The 23060-nt window shown below is 39.6% G+C and overlaps 1 protein-coding gene across 1 annotated transcript; it reads right to left on the bottom strand.

The window, feature by feature from the left end:
* Positions 1-2948: 2948 nt before the first annotated feature.
* On the bottom strand, positions 2949-15349 carry LOC103519127 (alpha-2 adrenergic receptor; the record flags this gene model as incomplete). The annotated part of the gene is given in 8 exon segments (XM_026830727.1): positions 2949-2989; positions 3472-3526; positions 8470-9328; positions 10450-10477; positions 11051-11060; positions 12617-12642; positions 13490-13721; positions 15152-15349. Coding segments are annotated over 8 exon segments (1449 nt in total), but the record flags the coding sequence as incomplete, so codon positions are not given.
* Between the last annotated feature and the right edge of the window lie 7711 nt (positions 15350-23060).

A 23060-nucleotide genomic window follows, 5' to 3' on the forward strand; every position in this document is an offset into this window, starting at 1 on the left:
TATCGTATTTCAGTTTGTAATTTTTTAAAATTATCGCGCCAAATGCCGCCAACATTTGTAAACAATTTTCAGCACGCTCTGGCGGAAAATTTGAGAAGTTCGTGGAGGTTAGAAAGGAGTGGAAGTTTCGAACGGTGAACACTGCGACACAGTTTGGTTGGTGGAGATACTGGAGATGCCAAAATCCCAACACGTGTAGTTCAGGCATCTTCACAAAGAAAACGAAAGAAGTGAGGTCTAAATTTTAACTTGACTATTTTTCGATTTGATTGTTTTTTTTTTTTTTTTTTTCGTTTGTTTGTTACGTTTAACGAGCTATTTAATACTTGATTTTTAGCTCAATTTTTTTTTGTTTTTGTTTTTGTTTTTTTTTTTTTTTTCTTCTGCTTTACAATCTCTGCGTGTAGGTAGGTACTTTAAAGGTCTGCAAACTCTCCAACTCTACAATAATGATTTTTTTTATCGTATTTCAGTTTGTAGTTTGTAATTTTTTAAAATTATCGCGCCAAATGCCGCCAACATTTGTAAACAATTTTCAGCACGCTCTGGCGGAAAATTTGAGAAGTTCGTGGAGGTTAGAAAGGAGTGGAAGTTTCGAACGGTGAACACTGCGACACAGTTTGGTTGGTGGAGATACTGGAGATGCCAAAATCCCAACACGTGTAGTTCAGGCATCTTCACAAAGAAAACGAAAGAAGTGAGGTCTAAATTTTAACTTGACTATTTTTCGATTTGATTGTTTTTTTTTTTTTTTTTTTCTTTGTTTGTTACGTTTAACGAGCTATTTAATACTTGATTTTTAGCTCAATTTTTTTTTGTTTTTGTTTTTGTTTTTTTTTTTTTTTTCTTCTGCTTTACAATCTCTGCGTGTAGGTAGGTACTTTAAAGGTCTGCAAACTCTCCAACTCTACAATAATGATTTTTTCAAAGACCTGGATTTCCGGAGGTTACAAAAGTAAGCAGCTTTCTGTGAAAAGTAAACAGGGAGGAAAAAGTAACAAAGATATTGCAGGACAAACACAAACTTTATTAGTTAAGTAATCAAATAAAACCTTTAGGAAGGTATTGAAATAGGTACACAGTAGATAGTCCAGATAATAATAAAATTGGTAGATCGGTACTTAGGTACCAAGTATTAGGTACATACCTTCTTGGGTACTAAATAATATGTAAGTTCCTATAGTCATTATTAAATTTGTAATAGGTACCTAGGTACGTAGCCACCAGGGCATTAGGCCCGCCACACATTGAAATCGTATAGGTACGCGTAACTTTTGTAGCGCGAAGTACCTCGATACCACCTGAAAATTCAAACCTACCCTCTTGCTGACTAGGGAAATTGGCCAATTACCTACTTTCCCAGGCTGCCTGAGAATTCTCCAATAATTGTTGGGTGGATGGGTGGTATGGGCCAAATTACAAACCCAGAAGATTGTGATTCCAAGCAACCTGAAGTATACGTGTGTGGTTCCAAGGGTTATGGACAGCGAAAAATAGTTTGCGCGCAAACGACACCAGCATGGTAGGAAAAATTATCATGGTATTAGGAAAATATGAAGGGGCTTATACAATACGAAAGGTAGACCCAGGTACTACATAGAACATCACAACTTTTGCTCGATTTATAACCAGACAATTTCTCACCTAACAGAGTTGTATTCTATTACCTACCTATGTGAAATGAAAGTCAGTCAAACATGGCTGAACCAATGAGATTGTGAGATTTCGCTGTGTTTACGGCCAAAGTGGAATTTCATTGGTTCAGCCATGTTTGACTGACTTTTATTTCACATAATCGAATACAACTCAGTTGTGCTCCAACAGGCAACAGGCTTGTTACCTGTCAGGCATGTTGCCTGTCATGCATGTTGCCTGTCAGGCATGTTGCCTGTCAGGCATGTTGCCTGTCATGCATGTTACCTGTCATGCATGTTGCCTGTCATGCATGTTGCCTGTCATGCATGCTTCAACGTGTGTGGCGGGCAAGATTTCTATGAGATGAAGGTAAGATTAGGGATGAGGTAGGTATGTGGATGATTCAAAGGCAAACGAACAGAAATAAAATATAAAATTTGAAGAGAGGTAACGAGTTTTTGGTCAGTCATTGTTTGACTAATTATGGGGTGTTTTCCTTTGGGCAAACTGATGACCTCTGGAAAATTGACCTCTACGCCATTCAATTTCCATTGTCGAAGTGGTCAGTCGGGAAACTGATGACCTCTAAAAGAATTGACCTCTACGTCATTTAATTTCCATTGTCGAAGTGGTCAGTCGGGAAACTGATGACCTCTAAAAGAATTGACCTCTACGTCATTCAATTTCCATTGTCGAAGTGGTCAGTCGGGAAACTGATGACCTCTAAAAGAATTGACCTCTGCGCCATTCAGTTTCCACTGGAGAAGTGGTCAGTTTGCCAAAAGGAAAATACACCTTTACTTATCTACCTACTTTACTTATTTTAGCAATAAAAATAAAACATAGGTAATTATTAATATTAGGAATGTCCAATAGAATTTTCATTATGTAGGTACGTATAGTAAGTCCATAACTATGTAGGTTAACCTACACAGGTATGGATATTAGGAATCTATTTACATAAAAGTTCCTTAAGTACGGTAAGTACTAATATTATGTAATCAAACACTCAAGGTAAACTTTTTGGGCGAATTCATTATGACAAACTTATATATCTACATAGGTAAGTACCTGTACCTTACCTTCTTATGCATTTTTCGCTACAGGTAGCCAAAAATATAGGTACCTACTAGGTACAGGGTACACGGTACACCTAATTTTAGCTAGAGATTCATTGATGAAAGTTTTGACAAAAGGTCATCCTTTTTTTCAATTTTGCTAGCAAAATTGAACATTTTACAATACGTAGGTAATTATAGGTGTCTTTCTTAACTTGGATCGGACTTAATTGATCCATCCAGATTCACAGAGAGCTACTGGGATTTCAGTAATTTTTCAGAACGATGTCTATAAACTATAAAGTTCACAGGTACAAAATTATATTATAACTGAAAAACATAATTATTAGGTACATTTAATCTCAAGACAAGCAAAAAACATACCTAGAACCTATCCAACTCCTCTCTTATCAGTGTTAAAATGTTTGAACCAAGTTTCATTTCAAGGATCAGAACCCCCCTAGGAAATCAAAAGAGTCGCGAACTTTGAAGACATTTTGAAACACAGTGGAGACAGAAATGAGGACGCGAAAAAAAAGTTGGAAGTTAAAAAGTTTAACTAGTACCTAAAAAAGAAAGAAGAAGAAGAGGAAGAGGAATTGGCAGAAGAAGAAGAAGAAAACAAATAAGAACTTCGTATAATAAAAAAAAGTTTTTGCTAGCGAGTTTATGAGCATATACAATGTAAAAAAAAAAAAAACTACAACAGCAACAACAACAACAACAACAACAACAACAACTAGAAGCGAGGACTGTTTTGAACGGAAAGAGAACTGGCGGAAATCTTCCAACAGTTCGATTGTGGTCTTGACTGGCGGACGAATGTGGATCAGCTGGAACAGAAATTTATTATAAAGGGAATATTTAATACAAATGGAATTTCAACTGTGTTAAGTATAAAGGCTTGTCACAAATGTCGTTCCCCGCGTAATACACTACGCTAAATTTCATGACTTGACTTTGACTCAACCCACCAACCTCTAGATCCAGAGTTCACCGTGCTAACCACTTTCACCTCTGAGGTTGGTAGAATCAGCAAAGATTATAAATGTACAATACCTAGGTTTTAACACTTTGTTTCGACTGTCCTACATTACAAATAAATGACAAGTATTACATTCAGATTACACCTTTTACGGCTTTTTGCCCCAACACGTAAGCCTCGGAGTTGACTTTGTGTGTATACGAGTATTCAGACTACACCACTGCTCTTACACAATGCACACGATATTCAATAATGAAACGTAACCTCAGGCAGATCATCAGAGGAAAAGAGGAAAAAAAAACGTAAAATCCACAAAAAAAAAATAATAATAACCCTCTCGTCTTACTAAAGTTATTGAGAGACAGTTGTTCAAGAGATATTTATTTGAAACAATGTATGAAGACAGTTAATGAGAGACATTATTTCAAGGGCTCGAAGATAAGGAATCATTGTTATGTGAAATAGGGATCGGGGATTGTTACATGAAATAGAGAGATTAGAGATTAGGTATAACAATGAACAATGTATCATGCATTATTATTTTTATTACATGAAATACCTATACCTCCGTATATGAAATGCTTGGAGAGTGTGTGTGTGTGTGAGAGAGAGAGAGAGAAATGGAATTTAAGCGAGATGGAAAAAGAAAGAGACAAGAGAAGTATGGAGAAAGATAAAGAAATGAAAAGGGACAAGTAGAAGAAAGAGGAAGAGAGGGGGATTTGACATTTTTATGTGTATTTGCATTGGAACATTGGATAAGTTTGATGGATATCATTATGTCATACCTAGGTACAGGTACATAAAATAGAAGTACAAGTACCTAACATTGTGACCTCGTTCCAGGAAATACTTCGCATTTCGCAAAACTTATGATATTATGACGTACATAGGTTATGTCATGCCTAGGTACAGGTACATGAAATAGAAGTACAAGTACCTAACATTGTGACCTCGTTCCAGGAAATACTTCGCATTTCGCAAAACTTATGATATTATGACGTACATAGGTAGGTACCTACTACAACAGAAAAATCTTTAAAAACTTTACATTGCATAGGTACGTACGTATAAGTCCGTCATGTTATTCATCAAATAAGTAATCACCAAGAATATGAAATGAGATTTGCTTAAAACTGAAGTTAAGTGCAAGAAAAGTTGACATGAAAATGCCGGAAAACCTTGGAACTCCGTTTCAGCCGGGCGGCGGCGGCGCCTGCGGTCTCCCGGCAAGCTTGATCAAAGGAAATCCCACATTTTCTGAGCTTGAAATCATGCTCGAATCTCGATGCTCCATCCATTGCATTTTTTTTTTTTTTTTTAAGAGCTTTGACAGAGGGAACTGTAACTGCTATGGTCTTATCGTCCCGAAATCGAAGAGAGAAGAAAGACAGGATAGGAGAAAGCCAGCCGTTCCGAGAACGAACATTATCCCATCAGGATAAAATCCGCCCCGGGCGGGAATCGAACCCGCGTCTAGCGCGAGCCGTTCCGAGAACGAACATTATCCCATGAGGATAAAATCCGCCCCGGGCGGGAATCGAACTCGCGGCCTAGCGCTTACAGGATAAAATCCGCCCCGGGCGGGAATCGAACCCGCGGCCTAGCGCTTATAACCCGTTCCGAGAACGAACATTATCCCATCAGGATAAAATCCGCCCCGGGCGGGAATCGAACCCGCGGCCTAGGTGTTCCGAGAACGAACATTATCCCATCAGGATAAAATCCGCCCCGGGCGGGAATCGAACCCGCGGCCTAGCGCTTCCATCGAGAACGAACATTATCCCATCAGGATAAAATCCGCCCCGGGCGGGAATCGAACCCGCGGCCTAGCGCTTACAAGGTAGAGATTATCCCCTCGGGATAAAATCCGCCCCGGGCGGGAATCGAATCTCGGATGATACCGAAAGGCCCGTTCTCGCTTGTCGTAAATGTCATCCGATTTTTTTCCGAATGTCCTGTAGGAAATGTAATTTAAATCAGAGTGTTCCCACTATGCATATTTACACACGACACGATTTTTTTTCCGAACGACAGGTGGGAACCGGCCTTAACCCTCTCGTCTTCAGTGTCAAACTTTATATCTATGACTCTCCACCTTTATCTTCTCTGTGCACTGCGTCATATTCAGAGTTCTCTAATTGATGATGTGGAAATGAAGTTATAATTTTGTATGCTAAACAAGGCAACAAGACTCAAGAGAGAACTAATAAAACTTCGAGCACAACACAGAAATCTAATTACACATACGCGTATAGAACTCTCAATTGAACAATAATAATAGCTCTTTCTATAATTGAAGCTGAAGAAAATTAGATTAGAATTAGCACAATTTATCCACATACCTGCTTCTGATGGCAAACCAAGTCATCATACCTGCTTCTCAGTTCATGTACATAGTTCATTTTATTATAACACAAATACATCATACTCATATAGGTAGATCATGTCAAATTATTTCTGATGGCAAAAGTTACATTTCCTTTTTTCCCAAGAGGTTTGATGGAGGGAACTGTAACACTGGAGGTCTTATCGTTCCCAAATTGAAGAGACAAGAAGGACAGGATAGGAGAAAGGCAGCCGTTCTGAGAACAAACCGTATCTATTTGTTAGGAGAAAGTTCGCTCTGGGCGGAAATCGCACTCGCGACCTAGCGCTTACAAGACAGACAAGCTACCGTACAAGGTAACTAGGCTGAGTAAGAGCTTCAAGAGGTTTGATAGAATGAACTGTAAGGAGTTCATACAGTTCCAAAATCGAAGATACAATAAGGAGTAAGGACAGGATAAGACTAGCCGTTTCGAGAACGAAACTTATCTGTTTAGAATAAAGTTCGTAAGTAAAGTACTAAGGTAAGAAGAACGAACCTTCTGTTCTAAGGTAAGAAGAAGGAACCGTTCTGTTCTAAGGTAAGAAGAAGGAACCGTTCTGTTCTAAGGTAAGAAGAAGGAACCGTTCTGTTCTAAGGTAAGAAGAAGGAACCGTTCTGTACTAAGGTAAGAAGAAGGAACCGTTCTGTTCTAAGGTAAGAAGAAGGAACCGTTCTGTTCTAAGGTAAGAAGAAGGAACCATTCTGTTCACGCTATACGAATATATGAACCTAGTGAACCTTAAGCTAATATACCTACTGCATCATCAAAGTTTTCCCCACATTCTCTAAATAGGACTTTTTTTAAAAGAGGTTTGACAGAGGGAACTGTAACAGCTATGGTCTTATCGTCCCGATATCGAAGAGAGAAGGAAGACAGGATAGGAGAAAGCCAGCCGTTCCGAGAACGAACTTTATCCCATCAGGATAAAATTCGCCCCGGGGCGGGAATCGAACCCGCGGCCCGCGGCCTAGCGCTTACAAGGCAGACGCACTACCAACTAAGCTAACTAGGCTGGCTAAATAGGACCTTTTGAAAAGTTAGCAAAACGTTTAATTGAAGTCTATTTTTAGAAAATTGTTGTCATTATTTTAAACCCGTAGTAAAAAATAATGGAAAATACATTTTGTATAGAACTATGTATAGCTATACGCGGATTTAAAATAGCATCGGGTTTATAAAAGTTAAAAATAAACAGCTCATCCGCCATCCCCCTAAAGAGGATTTAGCTAAATATTCCATTATCTAAACACAATACAAACCCATGTTCTTGCACCATTTAGTTTAACACTTTTTAATAGCCGGTCTTAATCTTACCACTACAACTGAGAGTTAACACACATCAACACACTGTCAAGGGTTTTCTTTGACGTCGCCCATTTGATTCGCACACACCAATAGTAAGCGAAGGAAGACAGGATAGGAGAAAGCCAGCCTTTCCGAGAACGAACCTTATACGTTTAGGATAAAATCCACCCCAGGACTGGAGTCGATCCCGCGACCTAGGACCTAGCGTTTACATTACACTGTCTCTCTTCTCTGTCAAAGTAAGTATTACACTGAAATGGGGGTCTTTTCTGACGAAATTCCTAACGTGCGAAGTCCAGTATGTAGGACTATTGTACCCCATAGCGTTTACAAGGCAGACGCACTACCTTCCACGCTAACTAGGCTGGCGAACTCTGGATTAACTGAGAAATCTTTGTGGTATGATCAGGCATAAGGCTCAGTCAGCTCCCATGGCGTAGTGGTCACTGCACTCGCCTTGCACGCGGGAGACCCGGGTTCGATTCCCGGCGGGGTCAAGAAATTTATAAATTTCTCTCCCGCTTAAACGCTTGGCGGAATTTCGGCCGCTTTTTGGCGGGTTTCGACCGCTTTTTCAGCTATATCGACTAAACGGTTAGCGGTTAGAGGCATTGTAAAAGTTAGGGTAAAAGAACACTCAAATAAGCATCATTCAATAGGATAAGAAAAGTCGTGTGATGTTCACACCAGATTTTTTTTCTTCTTCTTTTTTACTCGTCGTTGGAAAACCTTTACAATACCTAGGTAGCTAGGTAGAATATATATGTATAATAGTACCTACCTATGACCGATAAAAAATAAAAAAAAAAAAAATACAAGCGGAAAAAAGAGAAGAATAATTATTATTGTTAGAAATGTTTCCAGACTTTGAACATGACCACAATTTCCTATCCCGAGGGAGTTTACATTTACATAAGTTAAGGCTCATTCGGCCTGTCCCTACTTCTCGTTAGTATCGTCCGATCTTGTTACTTTTTTCCGAATGTCCTGTAGGCAAGGTAGGTACCTAATTTAAATGAGAGTGTTCTTACTTACGCACGACACGATTTTCTTCCGACCGATAAGTGGGAACGGGCCTTTATGGTAGAAGGCCCACGCCCCGTCCAGCACTTACCTTGGGCGGATGTATGGACGCAATGACAATCATCTCCTTGGGCCGCGACGGTAGGATCGGCATAGGGAGCGGTATTTCTCCACTAGCTGCGGCGGCTTTCAATGACGTCACATACAGCTGATGGCCTACTGCATGATGACATATGATGACGGTCAGGCATGGAATGATGAACACCAGGGTAGCGTGTACACACGTGTAGCCTGACTCGAGAATGTCGTCAGTCCAGTCCTGGTGGGAATTATGGGGGAAGTTCGAGTTAGTACCATTCCCTAGTCCCGACTCTCTTCGTTGCACCACATTGTTGTTTCCATTCTTGGGCGGCATCTTGGTATATTTCGGATGGAATATCCCCAGTGCCGCCTCATTGGTGGAACTTGGCGGTCTGAAGTGTTTATTAGAGGCGGGTTTGTGTCTCGTGAATAGGTTGGGTCGATACCGGTTGGTCTTGTTGATGTGGAGGGAGCGGCGGTTCAGGAGACAATAGATGACTGGATTGACGGCAGAGTGCGCCAGACCCAGGAGCCAGAACAAACTAACCAGGTGCTCATGGAAACTTGACCTTGGCATACCGGTGTGGAATGATACCTGGACGTACAACTTGCCCAGGACATACGGTAACCAGCAGACGCCAAACACAACACCCAATATGAACAACATATTCGCCAGACGCTTCTTGTTTGGGGAAATTTTCTTGGCGTTTGCGTCCGGTTTTTTCTTCTTCTTCCGGCGCTGTTTGAACTTCTCCGTTTGTCTGTTCAGATATTTGAGATCTGCCTGGATTTTCTTCTTGATGGATTTGTTGTCGTCTTTGTTCTCGTTGTCGTCGTCGTCATTGTCCGACCCAACCCCCTGTATCTATCTATCTTATATCTGACAGTTTGTCAAAGGGTTCCATCATTTCTATTTCTGTTTGGCTTGAAAGAGTACGCACAAGTTTTTACAACGTTTGACTGCGGTTCCAAACGAGCCAAAGTGGTTGAACTAATTTCCGTATTTCCCTTTAAAAGTGCGGACAGCCAGCCTAGTTAGCTTAGTTGGTAGTGCGTCTGCCTTGTAAGCGCTAGGCCGCGGGTTCGATTCCCGCCCGGGGGGGGATTTTATCCTGATGGGATAATGTTCGTTCTCGGAACGGCTGGCTTTCCCCTATCCTGTCTTCCTTCTCTCTTCGATTTCGGGACGACTGGCAAGCCTACCTATAAGTAATATTATAGTAAGTTTATTTTTTTCGTCATTATTTTTGTTCTCAGGTGAGTAGTTTACACGCCAATTATTCCTCTATCTGCCTACACTCAAAATTCAACTTTGACAACAAATGGAAATAATGAATGCGTCCTATCACAATATTATTAGAAGAGTTCTAAAGTCAGGCGCACGAACGTTAAAAGTTCGAAGCTCCGCCGACGCATGCCGCCGTGCGCCGCCCGGCCTATATCTAAGCTTGCGCCCCTGACGGAGGTGAGTTTTTAGCTAAATCCCCTGTAGGGATGTACGTGCTACTAATTTTTATATAGGATGGTCGGATTTTTTTTTTTTTTTTTTTTTTTTTTTTTAAAATATTCAAGGAAGACAAAAAGGAAGAAGAAAGAAGGGAGAAATTGGGAACCCCCTGGTGACAATGGAGCATTGAATGGAGACACAATGAGAATAAAAAACATAATGATAGATAGAGGAGAATACAGGGTGGTCGGAATTTTTTTTTAGAATATTCAAACCATAGATCCAGGAGGTCAATACAAGACTTTTTTACTCAATGAACATATGCCCTAAAATGCTTCCTATTCGAGATATTCCGACCACCCTGTATAAAGTTACACCACTGAAGTGGGTAAGTTTTTACTATCTCAAACTTACACTATTTTTATTTTTTATTTTTTTTTCCACAGTTTCAGGTCACACACGCACCCCAGATTCTTAATGTTTTTTTTTTTACTTTTCACACCACTCCTCCTTTTCCCACTCCCTCTTCTCTTCTCTTTACACTCTCTCTCTCCCTCCTTATCTCTCCTCACTTCTTTCTTCTCCTATCTTTTTCTAGTCCCTTCTCCCCCGTACCCTCTCTTCTCTCTCCCTCCTTAGCTCTCCTCTTCTCTCCCCCTCCCTCCTCTCCTTCTCTCTTTCCCCCTTTTTCACCCCTTCCCACTTCCTCTTCACCCTCCCCCTCCTTTTATCTAATATCCCCTCCTCTTCTTCCTCCTTATCCCTCTCCTCTCTCCCTCTCCCTCCTTATCTCTCCTCTTCTCTTCCTTCTTCTATCACTCTCTTGTCCCCTTCTCCCACCCCCTCTCTTTTCCTCTTTTTCTCACCCCAATCTTCTCTTTCCCCCTCCTTTTATCTAACTCCCCCTCCTCCTCTTCCTCCCTATCTCCTCTCCTCCTCTTTCTTACCCCCCCCCTCCACTTCTCTTTCCCCCTCCTTTTATCTAATTCCCAAAAACTAAATTAACTTTTTTTTTGTAATATTATTCTGTAGACAGAGAAAAAGACAGATTTTTTTTATTTCTCACACTATACAGGATGCCCAAGAAGACTTTGCTCACACTAATACCTGTCAGTCACACTCAGACCGTCTGATGATGTCTGACAGACCGCGGTCTGAATAAGTTAAGTAATTCTGTTCTTTCATTATACCTAACTTTAAATATTATGGTGGAAATTAAAAAAAAAAAAAAAAAAAAAAACCCGATTTTTTCAGTTTTCAGTTTTAATGCATCTCGATGACAAGCTGTTATTATAAATCCGTGCCTGTGGAGCTTCGGGCCTGTGATTTAATTTTATTCAAGCCAGAATGCTCGAAATTCACTACACCAGAGCTGTGCAGGGCCGCTAAACAGGCTTTGATTAGAAGACCAACTGTCTTCCTACAAGAGAATTTGTTCCAATATCTCGGTTTTATGATTAGATGTACGGCCTCCGACTATTTTATTGTCATTCTAACCTTCTAAATGAAAGGTGAGTAAGTGTCATTAGTAAGAAAAATAGAGAAAGTAGAACGTTTGCCCTTTTTGCTCGATATCTCGAATAGGAAGCATTTTAGGGCATTATGTTCATAGAGTAAAAAAGTCTTGTATTGACCTCCTGGATCTATGGTTTGAATATTCTAAAAAAAAAAAAAAATTCCGACCACCCTGTATAATATTCTCGACACTGGGTGTGTCTAAAGCGACGACACATCGTCGAAAACGTCGAAATCCAAGAACAAAGACGAAGAAAAACTTCGTCACCGCCGGGAATTGAAAGCGGGATCACGGGCTCTAATGTCCATAATAAAAGGCAGTTTGGATTCCAATATTTATCGGGAACCCTTAGTAGCAAAATAGGGTGGAGCAGAGAGCATATAGCGGCATAGAGCTTTTTGCTCTCAGTTCCACTCACCCTGTATACAATCACCCCTGAAGTTTGTCACACGATTTGGGTATCGCCCTGTAGAACGTGGATAGAAATCTGATAATTTCTATACAACGCGCTTTCCTCCATTTCAAAGTCGTAAATTTTCATTATGATCCCGAGCCATCCTGGCTTTCGATTCCCTCAAGACTAAGGAGCTCTATTATATGTTTCTACTCTATTATACTCCTATTCTATTGTAGTAATATTCCATTCTATTCTACTCTATTGTAGGTATTCCCATTCTATTCTATTCCTTGTTCAGCGATTGAGATTGTGACGAGATCGCGGTAAACTGGAATTTATGAGGAACGTATTTTCGGTGACGCAGACTTTTGTAATTTGGTCATTTTGGCGTTTTGTGTATTTTGGTGGAAATTTGTGAATTTTGGTGTATGTTCTATATAGGTAATGTTTGGCTATATACGAATAGATGAACCTAGTGAACCTTAACCTAATATACCTACTGCATCATCAAAGTTTTTCCCCATATTCTCTAAATAGGACCTTTTGAAAAGTTAGCAAAATGTTTAATTGAAGTCTATTTGAAACCGTTGTCATTATTTTAAAACCGTAGTAAAAAATAATGGAAAATACATTTTGTATAGAACTATACTATAGCTATACGGATTCAAAATAGCATCGGGTTTATAAAATTTAAAAATAAATAGCTCATCCGCCATCCCCCTAAAGGGGATTTAGCTAAAAATTCCATTATCTAAACACAATACAAACCCATGTTCTTGCACCATTTAGTTTAACACTTTAATAGCCGGTCTTAATCTTACCACTACAACTGAGAGTTAACACACATCAACACACTGTCAAGGGTTTTCTTTGACGTCGCCCATTTGATTCGCACACACCAGTAGAAAGAGAAGAGAGAAGCGAGACAGGATAGGAGAAAGCCAGCCGTTCCGAGAACGAACCTTATACGTTTAGGATAAAATCCACCCCAGGGCTGGAATCGATCCCACGACCTAGGACCTAGCGTTTACATTACACTGAAATGGGGGTCTTTTCTGACGAAATTCCTAAGGTGCGAAGTCCAGTATGTAGGACTATTGTACCCCATACATAGCGTTTACAAGACAGACGCACTACCTTCCACGCTAACTAGGCTGGCGAACTCTGGATCGGGCATAAGTTAAGGCTCCTAAATGAAAGGTGGTATCATTAGTAAGAAAAATAGAGAAAGTAGAACGTTTGCCCTTTTTGCTCCATATCTCGAATAGGATGCATTTTACGGCATATGTTCATAGAGTAAAAAAGTCTTGTATTGACCTCCTGGATCTATGGTTTGAATATTCAAAAAAAAAAATCCGACCACCCTGTACAATATTCTCGACACTGGGTGTGTCTAAAGCGACGACACATCGTCGAAAACGTCGAAATCCAAGAACACTGAAATGGGGGGTCTCTCTGTGGTATGATCAGGCATAAGTTAAGGCTCATTCGGCCCGTCCCTACTTCTCGTTAGTATCATCCGATCTTTTTACTTTTTTCCGAATGTCCTGTAGGCAATGTAGGTACCTAATTTAAATGAGAGTGTTCCCACTTACGCACGGCACGATTTTCTTCCGACCGATAAGTGGGAACAGGCCTTTATGGTAGAAGGCCCAAACCCCGTCCACTACTTACCTTGGGCGGATGTATGGACGCAATGACAATCATCTCCTTGGGCCGCGATGGTAGGATCGGCATAGGGAGCGGTATTTCTCCACTAGCTGCGGCGGCTTTCAGTGACGTCACATACAGCTGATGGCCTACTGCATGATGACATATGATGACGGTCAGGCATGGAATGATGAACACCAGGGTAGCGTGTACACACGTGTAGCCTGACTCGAGAATGTCGTCAGTCCAGTCCTGGTGGGAATTATGGGGGAAGTTCGAGTTAGTACCATTCCCTAGTCCCTTTCCCTATTTAGGAGTTGACCCCCTTAGATCGCTCTAAAAAGGAGAGGGGAATTTGATGGTTTAGGAGAAGACATCCTTTTCAAGAACGAACCCTATAGGGTAAGTGTACCATTTATTCGCCCACCTAAAAAACGTACCATTTATTGGCCCACCTGTACCATACGCCACATAAGTCTGAACTCGACGAACTTTTTCAAGATCCAATTTTATCAAAAGAAAGGGCTCAAAGAATGCTATCAAACCAGTAGTATTCCAAAATTGTAGTCATAAAAACAAAAATTAGAAAAATAAATGTGGGCAGGTGGGCCAATAAATGGTACGTTTTTTAGGTGGGCGAATAAATGGTACACTTACCCTACTTATTAGATAGGTATGTAGCTGGTAGACTGTAGAGTATGCAAGCACGCTTGCGGAGGAGCAGAAAGAAATGCACACAAACACATTAATGTGCTGCCTGCGAGGGAGCTTTGCTCGGGACATTTGATGTGACGTCATCGTATACAGGATCGTATGCCGTGACGTCAAAGTTCACGATTTACCGACGTATTTTTTAAATCGATTTATTTCAAGATCTAGAACGTTTAGGATAAAATTCACCCCCGAAGTCCCTTCCACCGCGCTAACCACTACACCACTGAGAATGGTTAATTAAAAAATAAATGAATAATTTTACCGTGGACGCTGCGTTTGACACATTTAACCACACTATAGCTGTAACTCTATACGTTTAGGATAAAATCCACCCCCGAAGTCCCTTCCACCGCGCTAACCAATACACCACTGAGAATGGTTAATTAAAAAATAAATGAATAATTTTACCGTGGACGCTGCGTTTGACACATTTAACCACACTATAGCTGTGGTTAACCGGAGATACAGTTTCATTCCATTGCTTTACACTTTCCCGTCCGACCCAACCCCCCCTATCTATCTATCTTATAGCTATATCTGACAGTTTGTCAAAGGGTTCCATCATTTCTATTTCTATTTGGCTTGAAAGAGTACGCACAGTTCGTTCTCGGAACGGCTGGCTTTCTCCTGTCCTGTCTTCCTTCTCTCTTCGATTTCGGGACGATAAGACCTTAGCAGTTACAGTTCCCTCTGTCAAACCTCTTAAAAACAAGAGTACGCACAAGTTTTTACAACGTTTGACTGCGGTTCCAAACGAGCCAAAGTGGTTGAACTATTCCCGTATTTCCCTTTATGAGTGCGGACATGAGTTGGGGAAATCGTCTCGGTTTCCGAAAGGACTATCTTGGCAGAAACTTACCACAAGGCAGAAGCTATCTTGCGTATTCCCGTATTTCCCTTTAAAAGTGCGGACATGAGTTGGGGAAATCGTCTCGGTTTCCGAAAGGATTATCTTGGCAGAAACTTACCACAAGGCAGAAGCTATCTTGCGTGACGTCAGAGGTGAACGATGACGTCATCACAGCCTGAGGAACATGTATGAGGAACGTGGATATCCAGATGATGGGGATCATGTAGAAATCGCGACGGTTCTTGTGTTGTAGGTAGAGATAGCGATCCAGAGACATCATCATGACCGAGATGGTGCTGGCTGCTACAGGTACATTCTGGAATAGAAAGGGTTTCTTTTTTTTAAGAGGTTTGACAGAGGGAACTGTAACTGCTATGGTCTTATCGTCCCGAAATCGAAGAGAGAAGGAGGACAGGATAAGAAAATGGTCACCCATTCGGATACCAAACACACGCAACATTACTTAACTTTAGTGATCCATTGAAAATTGGTGAATTTAACGTGCTATCACCCCACAGAGCACAGTACCGCTGCGCTGGCTATCAGATGGGATTCATTTAGCATTTTTTTTTTAAGGGGTTTGACAGAGGGAACTGTAACTGCTATGGTCTTATCGTCCCGAAATCGAAGAGAGAAGGAAGACAGGAAATTGTTGTACCCACCTGAGAAACGGTCGTAGGAGAAGGATGATGAAAAAGAAGAAGGATTATGGGTAGGAAGAGAAAGAGGAGAAGTAGAAGGTGAAGAAAGGGTCGAATCAGTAGCAATAGTAAAAGAGCTAAGATATAATACATACATATTTGTACCCACCTGAGAAAAGGTCGTAGGAGAAGGATGATGAAAAAGAAGAAGGATTAAGGGTAGGAGGAAGAGAAAGAGGAGAAGTAGAAGGTGAAGAAAGGGTCGAATCAGTAGCAATAGTAGAAGAGCCAAGATATAATACATACATATTTATGTAGAAATGATATGCTGTTACAAAGGCAGTATGTGAAGTAGATAAAGTCACCACTGGTGATAGGTAGTGGACAATAGACATGTTATTTTGATCTTGATGTATGATGTAGGAAATGTAAGGGTAGGGGACACCATCATTTAATAGAGTAGAATGGCATTACATTGTGAATTGTGGCGTAACACAATACATACATAAGGGTAAGTGTACCATTTATTCGCCCACCTAAAAAACGTACCATTTATTGGCCCACCTGTACCATACGCCACATAAGTCTGAACTGGCGAGTATGATGTAGGAAATGTAAGGGTAGGGGACACCATCATTAAATAGAGTAGAATGGCATTACATTGTGAATTGTGGCGTAACACAATACATACATAGGGTAAGTGTACCATTTATTCGCCCACCTAAAAAACGTACCTACCATTTATTGGCCCACCTGTACCATACGCCACATAAGTCTGAATCTTTTCTTTTTTTATCGTCCCAAAATCGAAGAGATAAGGAAGACAGGATACAAGAAAGCCAGCCGTTCCGAGCTTCCGAGAACTTGCAAGGCAGTCGCGCTACCATCCAATACATTATTAAATCTGTACAATAGCTAGATAGACAGGTTAGGTAGGTACCTTAGGTGTATGCGATATTGAGATGAAGGGAACAAAAATCCAATACTTTGAAATGAGAAAAATATTGGATAGAAAAGTGGAGGGGGAAAAGAAAGAGAGAGAGAGAGAGAGAGAGAGAGAGAGAGAGAGAGAGAGAGAGAGAGAGAGAGAGAGAGAGAGAGAGTGGCTAGAAAGGGTTTGATTTGATACAAGAAAGGTCTAATCCTGCTTAGGCAATTTTTTTTGGGGTAAAACGGCTTAAAAATCTTAAAATTCGATTTTCATCTTCAGCTTTCATAAAAAATAATAATAATAATAAAAAAAATATTAATAAATAAAAATAATAATAATAAATAAATAAACGGGGACCTACATAGTTATAACTACCCATTACATTGTCATTAGTAGATTAGTTTAACCCTTTCAAAGTATACCCAACCTAGACAGCTTAGTTAGCTAAAAGCTCAAAGGGTAGTACGCTTGTAAGCGATAGGTCGTGAGTTCTAATCCCTCTCGGGGGGAACTTTGTCCTAATTAGGTTTGTTTTCCGATCGGCTGGCTTTCTTCTATCTTGTTCTCGGGACGATAAGATCTGAGTTGTTACAGTTCCCTCGATCCAACTTTTTTTTTCTACAAACATTGGGGTCTCCCAAGGTTTTCCACCATAAGAGTTTCAAGGATTAGAAGTTCCGAGCCGATCACCTGGCAAGAATGGGCTCCTCAAGACCATTCATAGGGTCAGAACCAGTGATAGGACTCCGGGCATTGTGTACTAAGGAAATACCTACAAACAATGGGCTTCCACCAGGATCAAATTGTGTGTAGGTTATGCGGGGAGTGCGAGGAGACGGTTACTCATGTCATCTTCGAATGTAACTCCCTAACAATATGGAGACTTACTGTAGGGTTAGCCAACCCTCAGCAAGATGTCCATGGATAAAACCTAACTAAAAAGCTTCTGAAGATCGCTCGGATCTTCGAGCTTAGTTAGGAAACAGCTTAACCCCATACACAAAAAGACCAATCTGAGGCTAAGGTGTAGGGGCTGGACAGACCTAATGGGTTAAGCTTCTACGAATCTACGAAGGATTAGAAGCTTTAAGCAAACATCTACGGATTTGAACTTAGCACCTCCGGTTCTAAAGTCCGTGTTCTGTAACTCTCAGGAACAATATTAGCGATTTTTTCTGATTACCAGGTATAGGTATATGTTTCTAGCAGGTCTACAAGTAGGTTAGTATTATTTTGTTGTTGTACCTATATGTAGGTAGAAGGTTGAAGTGGGTTAGTGTTAAAGTGAAGGCTGGTTGAGTGAGTATTTCATACGAAGCTGTAGCCATATAGGTATTTTAGGTAAAAGTTTATCTGTTACGCAGCCATAACAAAGGCTGGTTGAGTATTTCATACGAAACGAAACTGTAAGATGTAGGTAGTTTATCTGTTACTCAGCCATAACAAAGGCTGGTTGAGTATTTCATACGAAACGAAACTGTAAGATGTAGGTTGTTTATCTGTTACTCAGCCATAACAAAGGCTGGTGTAGAGCGATAATTCTGTCCACACTCCACACCATTAGCCTTTCCAAATACCGGATGTCCCTTGAAGAGTTTTACTTTCATAGATGTTCCGTTCCAGAGAGTGGTACAATTTAATGAGACGTTCAATTCTTAGACCATCAGGATCTTGAATCTTTTATCCATAGAGTTCGGGGTACACTCAGCCTCGTGAGAACAATTGAGTAGCTACTTTAATCGAGTAGCAACCAGTGGCGGCATTACCACTCTAAAGAGATGATTGAAATATGAAAATTGACTGCAAAGGAGGCACTTATGAAGTAATGTTGTGATTCCCACGAAGTTGTGAAAAAGTTCAATTCAATTCAATTTAATTCAATTCAATTTATTTTTACTGTACATAATATAACATTAAAAATACAACATTTCAATGAATACAATTGTACAACGTCAGTTAGAAAAGAAAAGAAAAAGAAGGAGAAATAGAAAGTAAAAAATAAAATAATATCTAAAATTCTCCTGCTTTACCAGAAATAGTTCATAATTCATGAATTTTGTTTTAACCTATTTATTTGGGACACCCAGTATTACTTCTAATTATCTTCCCTATACCTACATCACACTCTACAATAGCACCTATAGGTACCTACCTACCTACCTACCTACTTGTATTTCGGCAGGAACATAGGAAGGCTAGGTACTTAATGTGACATGTGATGTGCTGATGTGTGTTCTCAACACAATGGACTAGGTACCTACATTTTATTACGCGTGAGTGCTTGTACAATATAATGATATAGTAAAAGGTAGGTAGGTATAGGTACCTACGTTTATGTGTATACCTACATTAGTTACATTACCTACTGTCGTGTTTAAAATATGGGTAGACATGACTTGACAAGGGTAGATAATGGTTCTTCAGAACAATGAAGTAGCGTTACAGAAACATTTTTAATTACCCAACTCAATACCTGCGTATGTACCTACGTATGGATATAGAAACACGCAATGAGAAATGAGTAGAAATTAGGTTGCTAAATAGATAGTTAGGACTTAGGACTTACTGGAGCTGATGGCTAATCTGTTGTACAAGCCAGCCTAGTTGTTAGACTTGCTAGGAGCTGATGGCTAATCTGTTGAACAAGCCAGCCTAGTTGTTAGACTTGCTAGGAGCTGTAAAGGTAGGTTAGGTAGGTACCTACTTTTATGTGTATACCTACATTAGTTACATTAATAGCTACTGTCGTGTTTAAAACATGGGTAGACATGACTTGACAAGGGTAGGTAATGGTTCTTCAGAACAATGAAGTAACATTTTTAATTACCATTTTTTTTTTTTAATTACCATTTTTAATTACCTAACTCAATACCTGCGTATGTACCTACGTATGGATATAGAAACACACAATGAGAAATGAGTAGAAATTAGGTTGCTAAATAGATAGTTAGGACTTACTGGAGCTGATGGCTAATCTGTTGAACAAGCCAGCCTAGTTAGCTTGGAGGGTAGCGCGTCTGCCTTGTAAGCGCTAGGTCGCAGGTTTGACCCCGGATTTTATCCTAAACAGATAAGGTTTGGTCTCGGAACGGCTGGCTTTCTCCTATCCTGCCTTCCTTCTCTTTTCACTTTCGGGACGATAGGACTTTAGTCTTCTAGCTTTCTCTCCACCTCAGTTCTGTTGTGGTACCCCTATCTTTCTAACCCTGTATGGTTGCATATTGCATAATCAAATAAATATCAGGCGATCATAGAAATAGAATTTCCTGCCGTTGACATCTCCACTAATTTCATTGGTGAGATAGAGAGAAAAAGACTGCGACATCGACATAGGCGTAAGCGTTAGCAAGTCGAATGTATTTCTCTACCTCTACAGATCACTGAAGGTAAGCAACATTGTGAGTGGTTGGTATCTGGATGGGTCACCATCTGTAACATGTTGGATATTTTTGGTAGGGCGTAGGCTCTTGGAGACATTTTGAAATCCCAGCGAAATACCAAAGCTTGAAAAATTAAGGGTTGCCCTTTCACACGAAAAAAGAAGAAGAAGAAACAAGCTGGGCCCGTCCCTCCGGGAATTTTTCAGCCCGTAGTTTATTCGATCGTGGTTAAAGAATACCTTTGTATCTACCTACTACCTAATTTGTTTAATATTCATTTTATTATCATTCTTGATTTGATTTTACTTTCATGTAATGATTTAAAATCAAGAATAGAGCCCGTACTCCCTTTATTCACAATATACCTAATGTTTAAGTCACCCATCCATTTATTGGCCTTTCTCGGCCTAGCTTAACATAGGTAACGCTAAAACCGGTCTTAAATGATCGACTGAAGTGTTATCTAAAACTTTCTCGCTTTGAGTTCATAGGTCGTCATCAAGCTATAACTAGACTGGCAGAGGACATTATGATTGGTTCCCAGTTTGACCTTTGACATAAGAATTTTCTTCCTAATCTGAATAGATAATAATTTACAACCATAGTATAATATTAAAATTATAATAGGTATACCTACCTATATTATTTATCTATGTAAAAAATCCCCCAAAAACCAGTTTTTTTTTTTTTTGGTTTTTTGGCTTTATGGTTTTCTGGACAAAATTTGCACCATACCATTTTCGTGTTCCTGGTAAAAAGACCTTTAATTTGATATAGGTCGACCAGGTTTGGATAAGTCCTTCTATGGGGACAGACAGACCGACCGACAGACGGACAGACGACACCGAAGCGAATACAATAGTCCGTCCCTTATACCTTTTTATTACTATTGTAATAATAAAGGAAGGACGGACTAAAAAATGGTGTGAACATCATACGACTTCTTAACCTATTGAATATCTCTAACCGTTTAGTCAGTACTCAGTAGATAATATGTACTATGTAGGTACAGCTGAAAACTACAGAGTTTACCTCTATAAGTAGATACCTAGAAGTGTTATTATTTCTTTTGTTTTTGTTAAATGTTCCTTTGTTCTGTATTCTATGTATATCCTTTGAAAAAATAAAACGTCCATACGATAAATAAATAACAGCTGAAAACAGCCAGGAAGCGGTCAATTAATAAATTAATTGACCAGCCAGCCTAGTTAGCTTAGTTAATAGTGCGTCTGCCTTGTAAGCGCTAGGCCGCGGGTTCGATTACCGCCCGGGGCGGATTTTATCCTGATGGGATAATGTTCGTTCGCGGAACGGCTGGCTTTCTCCTATCCTGTCTTCCTTCTCTCTTCGATTTCGGGACGATAAGACCCTAGCAGTTACAGTTCCCTCTGTCAAAACTCCTAAAAAAAAAAAAAAATAATAATAATAATTGACCGCTTTCCAATTATTGTTTTCCTTATTATAGGTTAAGGAAAGTAAAAAAAGGAAAATGATAAAAGAGGTCAATTTTGAAGGATAGTTAGACGTTCATTATTATCCTTAAAGTTCACAAAAAAGAAAATCGGGGGTCAAATTGATTATTAAACTCTGACGTCATAATTATGGCGTCCTTTTGCTCTCCCAAGTCTATAAACTTTTATTAGGAGCCTATTTACTTTATATCTATATACTAAGTATATAAAGTTATATAATCTCTATTTATCTATCACGTAACCTATTTATATCTTGGAAGAAATTTATCCTGGCGCCTAACATCTTAAGAAGTTTATGATAAGCATTTAAAACTTGAACAACAGCCATAAATTTTACGTTTTGAATGACACCACCCCCATTATAGGAATTATTATGTTCTTGTCATGCTTGTTAATTTATTTCATTTTAACACAAATATTTTCATTATGTTATTTTTATTTTTATTTTTTTAATTTGAGAAAATAATAAATCAGAATAATAATAAATTTTAACTATTGTCCGGATGTTTTTTTTTTAATTTTATATTTTTTTTATTTATTTATTTATTTATTTTTATTTTTTTATTATTTTTTTTTTAGTCTTTTCTTTTTTTATCGTCCCAAAATCGAAGAGATAAGGAAGACAGGATACAAGAAAGCCAGCCGTTCCGAGCTTCCGAGAACTTGCAAGGCAGTCGCGCTACCATCCAATACATTATTAAATCTGTACAATAGCTAGATAGACAGGTTAGGTAGGTACCTTAGGTGTATGCGATATTGAGATGAAGGGAACAAAAATCCAATACTTTGAAATGAGAAAAATATTGGATAGAAAAGTGGAGGGGGAAAAGAAAGATTCCCATATTGAGATGAAGGGAACAAAAATCCAATACTTTGAAATGAGAAAAATATTAGATGGGAAAGTGGAGGGGGAAAAGAAAGAGAGAGAGAGAGATGAATTGAAAGAGAAGATAATATGGAAGGAGAGAAAGAAAGAGAGGAGAGAAAAGGATGGAGAAAAGGCGAAAGATATAAGGAAGATGGAGGGAAAGAGAAGAGAGATAGAGGTTCAGGGAGAGAGAGAAAGAGAGAAGGAGCAGAGAGAGAGATAGAGAGAGAGAGAGAAAAAGAGGAAGAGCAGGAAGGAGGGAAAGAAGGATAGAGAAAGAAAGAGTAATAGTAAGAAGGAGAGAAGGAGAGGAGAACGAGAAAAGGGAAAGAGAGAGAGAGAGGGTGAGAGAAAGACAGAGAGAGAGAGAGAGTGAGAGAAAGAGAAAGAGAGAGAGGGTGAGAGAAAGAGAAGGAGAGAAAGAGAGAGGGAAATAACGGGAAAAGAAGAAGATCATAAAAGACGAAAAATTCTGAGGAGTGATGAAAAATGAAATGCGGGTTTTAGCACATTGAATACAAGAGAGTGAGAGAGATAAGAAAAGGAAGGTGAGAGAGAGAGAGAGAAAGGTAGAGAAGGACAAAATAGAGATAGGTACCTTGATAAGGAAAAAAGAGGAAGAGAGAAAGAAAGACGTAGGGAAGCAATATCTCTCTATATTATTATTTTCTGAAAGGAACAGGTAGGTATTAAATAGATATGAACTACCTGATATGAAAAGTAGATACCTGAACT

Source organism: Diaphorina citri, unplaced genomic scaffold (genome assembly GCF_000475195.1).
Source record: "Diaphorina citri unplaced genomic scaffold, Diaci psyllid genome assembly version 1.1 scaffold2545, whole genome shotgun sequence".
Taxonomy (NCBI): Eukaryota; Metazoa; Arthropoda; class Insecta; order Hemiptera; family Psyllidae; genus Diaphorina; species Diaphorina citri.